The 14,963-nt window shown below is 37.5% G+C and overlaps 1 protein-coding gene across 2 annotated transcripts in view; it reads left to right on the top strand.

Moving 5' to 3' along the window:
* LOC126195089 (putative inorganic phosphate cotransporter) overlaps positions 1–12,417 on the top strand; it is a 378,205-nt gene extending 365,788 nt beyond the window's left edge. For both annotated transcript variants that reach the window (XM_049933551.1, XM_049933552.1), the window contains exons 9-10: positions 3,309–3,462; positions 11,005–12,417. In XM_049933551.1, the coding sequence (XP_049789508.1) occupies positions 3,309–3,462; positions 11,005–11,063 (213 nt within the window). In that variant the 3' untranslated portion in view covers positions 11,064–12,417. The remainder of the gene's footprint in view (positions 1–3,308; positions 3,463–11,004) is intronic.
* The last annotated feature ends 2,546 nt before the right edge of the window (positions 12,418–14,963 follow it).

Consider the following 14,963-nt stretch of genomic DNA (forward strand, 5'->3'; position numbering starts at 1 on the left):
CGCCACTTTCGTCATGCTTGACCTCCCAGGTCCCCAGACCTCAGTCCGTGCGATTATTGGCTTTGGGGTTACCTGAAGTCGCAAGTGTATCGTGATCGACCGACATCTCTAGGGGTGCTGAAAGACAACATCCGACGCCAATGCCTCACCATGACTCCGGGCACGCTTTACAGTGCTGTTCACAACATTATTCCTCACTACAGCTATTGTTGAGGAATGATGGTGGACATATTGAGCATTTCCTGGTAAGAACATCATCTTTACTTTGTCTTACTTTACAATGGTAATTATTGCTATTCTGATCAGATGAAGCGCCATCTGTCGGACATTTTTTGAACTTTTGTATTTTTTTGGTTCTAATAAAAGGCCCTGTCATTGCAAGCATGTGTGTCAATTTATACCTCTCTATCTACATTATTCTGTGATTTATTCAGTTTTCAAATTTATACTGACTTTTTGATCACCCGGTATTTAATTGAATTTACAGCCTTCAGATTTGTGTGACTTGTCCCGTAATCGAAATTTTGCGGATTTCTTTTAGTAGTCGTGTGAATAACTTCACACTTTTCTTTATTCAGGGTCAATTGCCACTTTTCACACCATACAGATATCTTATCTAAATCATTTTGCAATTCGTTTTGGTCATCTGATGACTTTACAAGATAGTAAACGACGGCATCATCTGTAAACATTCTAAGACGGCTAGTGAGATTGTCTCCTATGTCGTTAATGTAAATCAGGATCAATAGACGGGGTGACCGAGCGGTTCTAGGCGCTACAGTCTGGAACCGCGCGACCGCTACGGTCGCAGGTTCGAATGTCTCGGGCATGGATGTGTGTGACGTCCTTAGGTTAGTTGGGTTTAAGTAGTTCAAAGTTCTAGGTGACTGATGACCTCAGAAGTTAAGTCCCATAGTGCTCAGAGCCATTTTTTAACTATAGAGGGTCTTAACACTTCCTTGGGGAACGCCAGATATTATTTCTGTTTCACTCGATGACTTTCAGACTATAAATACGAACTCTGATATCCCTGAGAGGAAATCACGAATCCAGCCGCACAACTGAGGCGATATTCCATAGGCATGCAGTTTGGTTAGAAGACGGTTGTGAGGAACGGTATCGAAAGCCTTCTGGAAATCTAAAAATATGGAATCAATTTGACATCCCCTGTCGATAGCACTCATTACTTCATGAGTATAAAGAGCTAGTTGTGTTTCACAAGAACGATATTTTCTGAATCCGCGCTACGTGTCAGTAAATCGTTTTCTTCGGGTACTTCATAATGTTCCAACACGGTATATATTGTAAAACCCTACTGCAAATCGACGTTGGTGATATGGGCCTTTAATTCAAGGGATTACTCCTACTCCCCTTTCTGGGTATTGGTGTGACTTGAGCAGTTTTTCAGTCTTTAGGTATGGATCTTTCTTTGAGCGGGTGGTTGTATATAATTGTTAAAATGAAGCTACTGTATCAGCATACTCTGATAGGAACCTGACTGGTATACAATCTGGACCGGAAGCCTTGCTTTTACATACTGGACTCGCATTCGGGAGGACGACGGTTCAATCCCGTGTCTGGCCATCCTGATTTAGGATTTCCGTGATTTCCCTAAATCGCTCCAGGCAATGCCGGGACGGTTCCTCTGAAAGGGCACAGCCGATTTCCTTCCCCATCCTTACGTAATCCGATGAGACCGATGGCCTCGCTGTCTGTTATTCTCCCTCAAAGCCGCCCAACTCAACCTTGCTTTTATTTAGTGATTTAAGCTGCTTTGCAACACCGAGGATATCTATTTCTATGTTTCTCATCTTGGCAGTTGTTCTTGATTGGAATTCAGGAATATTTACTTTGTCTTCATGCTTGACGTCTTCCCCGACGGCCGTATCATCTTTCAGCAGTATAATCATTGGTGTCTCCGAGACAGAACCGCTAGAGTGGTTTGGAGATGTCTCAGCGATCAAATTCGTCTGATGCAAAGCCTATGGAACCCATCTGGCTATCTATAGGGCAACAGCAGTTCGTACACAAATCAGCGGCCCGTTATTTACTCGAATTATGTGACCTGTGTGTAAACATCTAATGCCACATTCCTCCACAAGCCTACCAACAAACTGTTGGATCCCTGATACCCAGAATCACTGATGTATTTCGTTCCAAAACGGACAAACAAGCAACTGAGCAGATGGTCATAATGTTTGGCTCATCAGTGTACGTCATCTAATACACAGGTTGTAGAGATCATTTTTATGCACCACAATAAACAGAAACCGAATTAGAATCCAGTGGCACACCAGGTCATGCTGCTTCAAATTCTAAGTGTGTATTGTTATGTGATCAACATGGAACTGATACACTCTGCTTTGTCATGCAAATAAGATAAAAAGTATAAACCTGCTGTGTGTACTATTCCATATTGTTTTAGCTTTCGCATGATAATTGCCCAGTTCACACAGTGAAAAGTTACAAAATATTTGTTTTGGTATAATTTATGACTTACTGATTGTATTACATCATCTGTCAAGATAGCTATTTTGGAAACCCAAACTGTTTGCTAATGAGTATATTTTCCAGTAAGAAGTGTTTATTAAATCTGTTATACATTTCCTCAAGAATTTTCTAAAGTACTGGCAGTTGAGAGATTTATTGGAACTTCTTTACTGTTTTTTTTTTCATTTTTTGTGAAGTGACTTGGCAACGGAAGTTTAAGTTTATCTACGAAAGTATGTCTGTATAAAGGTCCAACCCAAAATGTTGCAAGATTCAGTTGATAAATATTTCATTATATTACTACTGATGTCATCGTAACCACTTCAAGACTTATTTTTAAGAGAACTGGTAACACTGAGAACTTCTTTAGAGATATAGAATTTAACTGAATTTTATCAACTTGTTTTGGCATTATTTTTGTAGAAACTACGGGCTGTTTGCTGCAGAAGTGTTCAAATCTAAATTATCTGCTACCAACATTTTTTTTAATTATCTGTAGGATGAAGACTTTAATCAGTTATTTACCTACCTTTAAAGAAAGTCTTCATTTTCTTACATCACTTTCATTATGTTCCAAATAGTTGGTATGTTGTTATTCGTGTTTAGTTTTTCTGGTATGCGTATATGGTCTGATGACATTGCTTTGAGTTTACACTATTATTTGTAATGTGCAAATGCTAAGTACGGCCTTGCATGATATTCAGTTTTTAGCCTAGATAAACCTACTTCCGAAGGTTAATTTCTAAGAACAACACTTTTCAATGTAACATATGATTAGAAATCAACATTTGAATCAACATGTGACTAATTTTTTGCAGAGTACTCTGGAAGAGTGGAGGATAGTCTTCTGGATAACATTCGGGATACTCGTTGTAACTGGAATCATATTCTTTTTTACTGCCTCTGGGGAAGTTCAGTACTGGAATAATCTATATACGACGAAGGACGAAGAAACTGGAACCCACAACAAAGGTAGTCACACTTTTGTTCTCGTAAGAGATGTATTAAAATAAATGTCACACTTTTGTAACAAAAATTCAAAATGGAAAATTTATAATTGCTGATGACTAGATGACAGAAAATACAGTAGAAACGTAGTAATACTTTTATAGCTGCTGATAGTTTTCTGTAATTCTTGCACCTACATAATTTCAGTAACGTTCCTTGAACCAAGCCATGTGCTGAAAAGAGATACCTCCCCCTATTCATCCTCTCTCTATCTTTTTCTCTTCATTTTGTAGCACAGCATAGCTAAGTTACACAGGCCAAAGACATTGATGCATCCATGAATTTATAATTCTACCACTGCAAAGGTCCTTTGTTTCTGTAGGAAATATCATTGTCGTGTGTGATTTGTGTTCTATTCATACATTGTTATTGTAGAGATCTTTTAAGTACTTTGGTCATGTGTAGTACCTAGGGACAACAATTATATTGGACAGTCATGTTAGAAATATACCATATTGAATTATATACGTATTTTGACAATTTACAGTCCTTAGGTCTTCTCTTACAGAGGAGCAGTAGGTGTAAGCAAATTTTTTATATATATATATAATGAACTTGCTTTGTCAATTTTGATAAGTCATAGTGATTCACTTATTGTTGAATCATCATAGTAAGAATGATAGTGTTTATTGTAGTATTGTCAGTGACAATACTGTAGCATTTCGTCATATGAGAGCCACTGTTAAGAGTAATGTGGCCTCTAGATGATCAATATTATTGCGCAGTATTTTCTGATGCGCAATGATGTTGAACGGTAGGGTATAGAGGTGAGATTGAGAGATTGCACAATAATACTGAGCACGTCAAAAACTTTTGAAATGTACTGCGCTGCCCGTGCAGTCCCTTCCGTGCTACAGTCTCTGAATATCTTTGTGTTCGCTTTTGGGTCTTATGTTGAAAACGAGTACAAAGCAAGACGAGAGAGCGTTCTTATTAGAGTGAATCAAATGTATCAATCAATGCTAGCATTGTGGGATGTTAGGGCAGACGAGTACAAAAACAAAAATGTAAAAAATGAGTCCATGATTTGTGCTCAAATTACACAGGGAACGGTGCTCCATAGCAACGAAGCAAGGGGTTTAAATAAAATTTGTTAATTGAAAGTCACGAATAAAAGTATGCATAGTTACTGATGTGTGTATATGTATTACTTACCCGAATATAATCTCTAATGCATATATTATTGACGACACAGCTCCATAACTATCTGTCGAATACTTTGACCTGAAACTGCACTTGTAAATTTCAAGTCTTCGAAAGAATTACCAGTATTACCAGTAGCAAAATACCGTAGCAAGACAGATAAGTTCTGACTTGGCGAAATTGCGTCTCATTGTAGTATTTTGTATTCTGATCAAGGGAGTATGGAAGTCTGCACAAAGGTATCCAGGCGGGGAGGGTGGCAATCTAGACTCTAAAATTGTCATTTTTTATATATGAGTCGATCAGATTCGAGATGTGTCATGCCACAAAAACTAAATTTCATGGGTGACACAAAAAAACTTACTATACCCCAGGGAATTCCTACGAATATTTGTTATGGATAGCTTACTTTGATACTTAAAACCAAGGAACAAACCGAAGTTATAATTTCTGGACCATCAAAACGTGCAAAATTACGGTAATGTTTCTTAGGGTTCCGTGCCTCAGTCGATACAAACGGAAATGGAACCCGTACATGATCACTTCGTTGTCTGTCCGTCCATCTGTTTGTCCGACTGTTACCACGATTTTTCCTCAGGAATGGGAGAGTTATCAAACTGAAACCTGTGCCAGTTACTAAGGTCTGCGATTTCTTAGCAGTATAAAAAAATTCTAGCTTCTAAGTCAATACAATCAAAACGCATGAACATTTTTTTGAAACTCTCAGACTCACTCAACAAGACTGATACGGTACTTCACGTTGACCGAGAATCATGATATTTGGATATTTGGCAAGAATCAAGGTTTCACAGTAGAAGCGAGGGAAAAAATTCTGAAACTGTTAATTTGTGATTATACTACACAAAAATATTTTTGCTAATACCAACTTACATTCCATTCGTAACCTGTCAAAAATCTGAGGAACTACTGTAGGAATTTGATCTGGTTTTCAGTAATAGGTACAGTTGAATCACAGGAAAGCTTCGTGTATATAATTTACAAATATTTCTGGTTAACTGACTGAGCTACGGTGACGCGAAATCTCGTGCTGCTGTGGAAACCTTGCTGTGATTGGCATAAGGCTGCCCGACTATCGTGCCACACCAGCGCCAGCATTGCAGGTCTTTACGAACTGGTAATTTTCCATACAAACTTTCGTTGACAGTGTACGGTATGTCTATGACACGCTCAGCATCTGTACCTGTTCAAAGCAAAGTAATACTGATGATTGACGCAGGATTGCACCAGCAATGTCTGGGATGAGGTTCTGATATCCACAAAACAAACCAAAATTTGTGTACCAACAATGGTTTGTGTAACATCAATGGCTGTACAAGATGGCCGCCGAGTGAGATCACAGGTATTTTCTTCGTCCGCTAAAAGAACTTATTTAAGAGGAAATAGTGTCGAATTTAATTTTGTTTTGTTTTGTATACTTGCTGTAGTGTCCGCTCTTATCACATAACTGAATATTAGCGTTCCATCAGCGCTTGTTCTTGAAAAAACTTGTTCTTCAGCTGAAGTCCCGATAGTCACGACATAACCCGAAATTTTGCATGACATAAACACAAAAAATTCTATTCAAGTTTTCTTGATAGTGCACAGTTCGTTTAAAAAAGACTGTTACTAGTTTCATTAGTGTCTATTGTCGCAGTATAAGTGTAATTAAACGGTCCTAAATCGTATTTAACTAACTCATTTCGTATTGTTTACTAGTTAGATAGAAGCGATCTAGGCCTAAATTTTACAAGTTATAAACGTTTAAAAACCTGACCAAACACGCCTGATAACGTAAATTTTTCTGTCATTGTATCTCTAAATAAGTAAAAAAAAAAACACCGCACATAAGACCTTTGTGTCGTTTTTTATTTACACACGGCCAATCTCGCGTCCTTGACAAATTTAAAACATTCTTTAAACTTAATTATTCTTTCGAAACTGACTATGAGTGAGAAATGTGGGAGCTGTTATAGGGTAGTGAGTAGAGGGATTTGTTGCCAATCTTGTAGGAAATATTTTCACTGGGGGGATGCAGTGGTGAGAATGTAGGGAGAACTGGTGTAAAGACACAGAAATCCAACATGTAGTAGTGTCATTGTATGAAATGGCAAACTCTTTCTGCAGAGATACTTAAAGGAGTGGAGGACCATGCATTTATGTCAGAAAAGGAACACAGTTCATGACCTCAATACTGTAAGTGAAAAAAAAACTTTGAAAAACCAGCTATTAAATTAACAGGGCTTGATATCACCAAGAAATTAATATTTTGTGTGTGTATGGATCTCCCAGTGGTAGTGTGGACACTTTTTTCAATACGTTAACAGAAGTTCTAGATAAAGTCTCAAGTACAAAGGTCAACATAATTCTGTGTGGGGACATTAACATCAACACTAACATCGTAAATTAATCCAGCAGCACCTTCATAAACATCCTTCAAAGTTTCGGCATGTCCCTATTGGTCAATAGTGCAAACAAGGGTTACTACAACGACTTCATCAGTAATTGACCATGTGGCCACACATATGAAGAGGGAAAAATGTGAAGTAGCTGTAAAAGATGTCGGACTATCAGACCATCTCTGTCAAATAACAACAGTAAAGTCAGGCATCGAATCATTCCCTAAACTACAAACCTACAAAAGACATCTACCAGAAATCAAAATAAAAGATTTTTCAAAGGCACTAGAAAAACAAAGCTGGGATGAAGTGTATATGGAAAACAATGTGAATATGAAATTCTCTAAATTCTTATTATTGTTTAAATTGAACTTTGAAAAGCCACTTCCAAAAGTATGCATGTCTGTATCAACATCTCAAAAAAAAGATGGATAACCGCAGGTATTAAGAAGTCCTTCCAAATATTTAAACACCTCAGTTCCATGAAAAAGATTTGCAATTATCCAAAATTCTTAAATTTCTATCATAGATGCAAAAAGATCTATAGGAAGGTGCTTATTGCTGTAAAAAGTCATTTAATGACAAAATAATATATAATGCAGAGAACAAAAGCAAGGCTCTCTGGGATGTTATAAAAAAGAAAATGGGGAGAGGCAAACAAACTCAGAATAACATACTGCTACAGGAGGGGGATACAGTAAGAAATGATCCACAGCACTTAGCAAAATATGTAAACGAGCATTTTTTAAGTGCTGCAGAGACGTTACAGCAAAAATTCCCCCAAACAAATATAACACCTGTAAATAATGTTGCACTAAATACAATGATGTTATTTCCAACCACAGAGAATGAAGTCAGTAAAACAATTCAAAAACTAAAGAAATAAAAAGTCAGTAGGCTTAGATGAAGTACCAATGTGAGTACTGAAACAATGCATGGGGATTATACAAGGCCCCTTAACAAATATAATAAATGAATTCTTCACGTCAGGAACGTTTCCAGAACAGTGAAAACATGCAAGAGTTGTACCTTTGCTTATGAAACGTAATACAGAAGACATAAAAAATTACCAGTCCATTTCCCTCCTGTCAGCATTCTCAAAAATATTAGAAGCAATTATAAAAGAAAAATTAATGAATTACCTGAATAAATACAATCTTTTAAGTGAATCACAATTTGGTTCCCAAAGTGGCAATACTACGGAGTCGCCATAGTAGAATTCACAAAAGTTGTACCTGATGCTCTTGATAAAGATGAGTGTGTCACAGGCATATTTTTGGATCTTTCTAAGGGGTTTGACACAATCAACCACAAGATTCTATTAAATAAATTAGAAGCATTAGGAATAAGAGGGGTAGCTAATGACTGGTTTCGATGATACCTAACAGATAGGATACAAAGAGTAGAGATAACACATACTTCCAATAGTTGTAAACATTTAGTAAAACACTTATCAGAACCAAAATACATTAATATAGGGGTTCGCAAGATAGCATATTAGGACGAATAATGTTCCTGATATACATCAATGACTTTCCCAGTAGCGTTACTCATGGTGAATAAATCGTCTTCTCTGATGACAGCGGCCGGCCGAAGTGGCCGTGCGGTTAAAGGCGCTGCAGTATGGAACCGCAAGACCGCTACGGTCGCAGGTTCGAATCCTGCCTCGGGCATGGATGTCTGTGATGTCCTTAGGTTAGTTAGGTTTAACTAGTTCTAAGTTCTAGGGGACTAATGACCTCAGCAGTTGAGTCCCATAGTGCTCAGAGCCATTTGAACCAATCTGATGACAGCAATATTAAAGTCATTGAGAAGACAAGAGAACTCCTTGCCAAGAAAGCAAATTAAACTCTTAAGGAAGTTTATGGTTGGTCAGTAAGTAATAAAGTGACATTGAACATAAAGAAAACTAATGCCATGAATTTCAGTTTGAAGAGGAAAAATGACAGCGTTAAATTAAATGTAGAGGGCACCTCTATAGACTGTATAACAAATACAAAATTTCTAGGAATGAATATTGATTCTCAGTTGAAGTGGCGTGAGACACAAAAAGGTACTTGCAAACAGAATGTCATCAACATGTTATGCCCTTAGAATCCTATCATCAGTGTGTAACATGCAGTGTCTTTTAATTACATATTATTCATATGTACACTCAATTCTTAGCTATGGCATTCTTTTTTGGGGAACAAATGCACAAAATATGAACACAGTTTTCCAACTCCAGAAAAGAGCCATACGAATAATAACCAAAAATACTAGTCGAGCTCATTGTAAAGATCTGTTCAGAACACTAGGGACTTTAACTGCTCCATGTGAATACATTTAGCAGTCAGTTGTACACATTAAAACTGTATGGACCGACCGAGACACGAACTCGGGACCTTTGCCTTTCGCGGGCAAGTGCTCTACCATCTGCGCTACCGAAGCACGACTCACGCCCGGCCCCCACAGCTTTACTTCTGCCAGTATCTCGTCTCCTACCTTCCAAACTTTACAGAAGCTCTCCTGCGAACCTTGCAGACCTAGTACTCCTGAAAGAAAGGATACTGCGGAGACATGGCTTAGGCACAGCCTGGGGTATGTTTCCAGAATGAGATTTTCACTCTGTAGCGGAGTGTGCGCTGATATGAAACTTCCTGGCAGATTAAAACTGCCGCGAAAGGCAAAGGTCCCGAGTTCGTGTCTCGGTCGGTGCACACAGATTTAATTTGCCAGGAAGTTTCATTTGTAATTGTGTCTCGTATTGCGTAATGCATTTAAATATGAGTATTGTTACCACTGTTAATCAGTTAATCATCTGCACACACGGGCAACACAACACTTCGTGAGGCAATTGAAAGTGTCACAGCTTCGGGATCGCTGAGGGTGGCAGCAGTCCGAAACAGAGAACAGTCGAAAGATGCCGACTTAAACTAGCTAGTCTATTGTGGGCTCTTAACACATTTATTTACGTAGGTTACCAGTGCAGTAAGATCAGCAGATAAGCGACACGAGGTGCTACCACAAAATTCCCGTATCAGCTCTTGAGCAAAGAAGCTTGACGACCACTGGGCTAGAGTAAAGATATGGGAAGAAAAAAAATTATAAACAATGAAACTTCCGTGGCAGGAAAGAAAGATTAGGATTGTAGGATGTGAGGTCCGCCAGTTATGCAAAACACCGTTTTTCCTCAGTACTCAAACATGTTTCAGCACCATTGTGCCATCATCAGTGGGTTTCCGTTTTATTTATTCTGTAACGCGAACAGTTTTATTAAATGATTACAAAATTATTGTATGTTTAGTTCAAACAGTAGTTCATTTGTTTTTGTTAATACCTTTACACTTGGTTTCCATGATTTTTATGGAACACTTGTGTATTATTTACTACAGGTAACTTGTCATCTGCAACTAAACGATGTTGATGAGAAATTTTGCTGGGAGTTAACCTGTAACTAGAATGTAATTTAGCTTGTAGCGATATATTCGCGCCTATATTCGTTTTTACTTACGTTTTCGTGTGACAAGCCCTTTTATTCTCCGCACCATGGTGAGGTGTCGTGATGCACACGTAAATATAATACATATTTTCCACAAAAAACGTCGTAAAAACACTTTTCTATTTCACCAAAAGACAGTGTGATTGTGGTTTGTTGTGTGTCCCAGCCCAATCAGTGTTCGTTTGTTCACCAGAGAGTTCGGCGCCAAATTTGAATTTTGTTTACATTTTATCTTTGTGTATGTGTGTGTGTGTGGTGTGTTTTCTGTACGGTTCTGAGCTGATTGTGTTGTCTTTTACATTGTGTTCCTTTTGTGTGGAAATGGTGAGTTTTCACAGATTGTAGTGTAACCATTTTTAGAGTGTGTGTGTGAGTGGGGGTGGGGGGTGGGGGGAGGGGAGGGGGGACAGAAACCATACCGTTTTCAAAAAAGGTCTTTCACATGACGTGTAATTCCATCATTTTGAATTTGTTTCTTGGTTCCAGACAAAGACGCTACGGATCCATACGAGATGAGGACGAAGCCACCAGCCTACACTCCGTGAGACGGGGCAGTCGTCGTCGTCGTGAGCTGTGTTACCACTGGAGTACAAAGTTCCTTTTCATGCATCAAATGCATACTTTTTTGTTTTAATGGAAATTCCATTAGCTGATAGTCTTTTTAGAAAGACGCTGTTGACTTTATCTCGGATGTATCGTATATACGCAGCGGCGCTCAAGGCCCTGCGTAAAAAATAACGTATTCACGGGAAGCACGTCCACCGATGGTGCTTACGATCTGCCTTCACATTCTGTTAGGCAGAAAGCTGAGTGAGGTCTGCAACTGCGAGCGCAATGGAGCCGCAACTGTAAATTTTTTCTTAACTTCCCTTTCTGTCACATGAAAACTCAAACATAATCGCCAAATTTCATAATTAATACAGCATCGCTTCTTACTGCAGCCACGATCGCGAATACCTCTTCGTTTCGTTTCGTTCGGTAAAAAAAGCAGACATGAGGTGCTTCCAGAGAGAACGATTAGCAAGCTTTAAATCATACAATCAAGAATTTTGGAGCTTCCGCGGTTCTTCAGTTTGTGTCACTGTTTTCGATCACACTGATGGCAGCGAATTATAAATTTTAACGCTATCTCCTCCACACAACTTGAATTCTTTCATATCGGAGTGCAACACACTACATTGTACTGTAATTGGTACAATAATATTGTTCCATCTGATACTTCATTACGACACAGGTTAAGTTACAATGCGTGTATTTAATAATCGCTTCCTTAAAAAAAATCCCAGCTTAACCAAAACAGAAATATGAGTCTGTGTGAATAATTTCTGTTGAAAAATGGTGTTAATCTATGATTATAAGAGTTATCTCGCTGCAACAATGCATTAACAGAAAACAACAATAATCTGATCGCGCTTTGAAAATGAGTATCACAAAAGTGACATTACGTATCCAATGAAAAATAGTGGCGAGAAATGAGGCAAATACTGCTCTTAAACGTTGCACATTGAAATGAACAATGCATAAGAAAAAATTCCGATCAGATATGCATTATTAACGGTATAATGTTTGAAAAACAATTTACATACGGAAATTTGCTTTCACCGCACAACCTGAGTTACAACTAAAAATTCATGAACTTATTTGCAAACAATATTTACCATGCAAAAGACCTGCCGTTTGCGTTTATTTGTGTAAATTATATTTAGTAACGTGCACTTCTGTGAAGTCCTGTTATATTATATGCAAAAAAATCAATATGGCGCATTTCGGTGTCTTATTTTTTCAACAAGCTTTATCTCGATTAATGAACTGTACATATCTCGATTTTCAGTTATTGAAGGAAAAATGCTTTGTAGGAAAAGATACTTTTATTTTTTGACGTTTGAGATTTGATGTTAATTTTTAAGACTGTATTGTATAATATTTGACTTGATAATAAAATGAGAAACAAAAGACGGTTATAAGATTTGCTTTCTTTTCCTTGGTAATCTCATCTGATACAATTTTTTTCCGTCACAGTCTTCAAATTCATTCTTACAATGAACTGCTTGGTATACCATATTTATGTCGTCATTTTAAATTCCACATCTTCATCTGACTATCATTAGAGGAAGACAGAAAAATCGTAGGTGCATACCAGGATAGACGTACCGAAGAAAAAACTAGTAATGTTGAAAAGCTACACACTACACACCTCAAACATTAATAGATAAAAAATAGTTTTGAGGGTTTTGTAATTTTAATTTCACATGACCGGGAAAACGAAGGCAAAGTATTCCTCATCAGTGCCGCCTCTCTAGATTTTGTTGGTATCCACAATCTTTTAGTGATGCAAGTAAGTTGGTTCGTAAGAGCAACCTATCGCTAGCAAGTGAATTTCTGTAAAATTGGCAACCTACGTCTGCTTTGGCTAAGGTTTTGTCGGAATTGATACTGAACTTCAGTAAAGTTCGTTGTTTATAACGTATCTACATTTGCTGACAGCTGAAGTTGTTCACATTGCAATTACTCATAATTACAGGATCTGATGTTGGCAGTAAGCAAAATAAACTATAAATGTCATAAATACGAAGTCGTATGCAATCTAGACTGTATTTTTCTAAAAAGTTCTCTTAAAGTATGACTTCTGTCATTTCTGCTACAGTTCTGAAGTTTCGTACTAAACAAACAGTCTTTAGTTTTTATCCTTCTTTTACTCTTTTATCGCCTTGTACTGGAATTTTTAGTCACTTATCAGCTTCTGTAACCTTCTGAATGAATTTTCAACCTGGATGTGAGAATTTTTATGCAACGAGTTGTTTCGTTTCCATGGAATATTTTCGTATTTCTTTAAAAATGAGGCTTGCAATTTTATCTAAGATTCCTCTAAAACCTGTAACTCAATATTGTTTTCAGTTTTCTCGTTTACAATGAAGTTCACACCTAAATTTCTCCCTCCTATATTCCTTTGTAGTAAGACGTATGTCCTGATTTAAATTTTGTTATGTTTCTGTTTACAGGTAGTTCTGATAATCATGCAATGTCTCATTTGATCTTATTTATATCCTATTTCATCTTCAGTAACCTGTGTTTGGACCCAATACCTCTGCAATTTATTGTATCTCAATAAATAGTAGCAGAAGTAGCTGATTAATAAAATTGTTATTTATTTAGCTAAACCTGGTGCAAAAAGTGATGGTGTACAGCCACTGAATTCTTCAGTACTACTCCCAATATTAGAGCTGCCGTAAATGTTGCTACTGAAATCGGGACAAAACCCACAGAAATTCAGTCATAAGACTGGGGAGGGACTTCAAATGCCTGAAAAATTAATCCATGCTTTACTAGTGGCTTGATACTTATATAAATATATTTGAAAGGAGCAAATTATAATTTGCTTACAGACACAATTTTTGCACAGATTATTTTAAGGCTAGTCATACTTCTCAGATGATTTGACAGCTTGTAGAAGAACAGGTTGTTTAGTTGCATAATTGTAAAACTGCACAGCTCATTGGAAAATTATAAGTACACTGTAAGACGTCGTTAGTTGTTGATACATCCAAACAATTCCGTTCCTCAGTTTAATGAAAGAATTGGCTCAACATTAGAATTATGTGGCACAACTGAAAACGTATATTGGCATATCTTTAGTAAGCATCTGGAAAAACAAATACTCGAGAAATCAGGTAAAACTTTCGGCGAAGATGAAAAGCACGGTCCAGCAGCAAACAGGCTAACAGCAACTCATTTCCCCACTCACGTCCCATCGACAACAAGCAAGAATTATGCATCAAGAAACTGCATCTCTTGCTCCGAGAAGGGTGCACACAGTACTAGAAAACGATTGAGAAGGGAGACCAGATGGTGGTGTGAAGAATGTAATGTAAGATTGTGTCTACCTAACTGTTTCAAGCAACATCACACACAGACAAATTCTGCTCAATGAAAGAGATGTATAAATACAATAAAATAGTTTTGTACATTTATTTTGTAATAAATTCTAATTTATTACAATTACATTTTTTCTACCTCTGAATCTTCTAATTTTCAAAATAAAATGATTCTGTAAATATGTGGCATCTTTCAAAAACTTTAAACAGGTGTTGAGATATAGGATGATAATGCAAACATCAGTTAAAAGGTTTTGCTTTTCTTCATTATCTTTTGGTAAGGAGCCATGTAAAAGTGTACTACTTCTAAGGGATTGCAGCAGTCCCTGTGGCCCGACTTTTAAGTGTTAATACAGGTTGGTCTGTATAAAGTATAAAGACAAGTAGCGTGGTCGGATATCGGTAAACCCCGGTACGGGGAATTTTAACGACGTTCTATCACTTAAGAAGTCAGACAGAGCCCCAAGAAATAGAGGAGTGTCAGAGAGATGGCTTCTTACAGTTCTGTGAAATTCTATAATAAATCCCCGTTATAGAACAATGCAAATCTGAATGTATCAGCAGTCTCAGATA

This window comes from Schistocerca nitens, chromosome 7 (assembly GCF_023898315.1).
Source record: "Schistocerca nitens isolate TAMUIC-IGC-003100 chromosome 7, iqSchNite1.1, whole genome shotgun sequence".
Lineage (NCBI taxonomy): Eukaryota > Metazoa > Arthropoda > Insecta > Orthoptera > Acrididae > Schistocerca > Schistocerca nitens.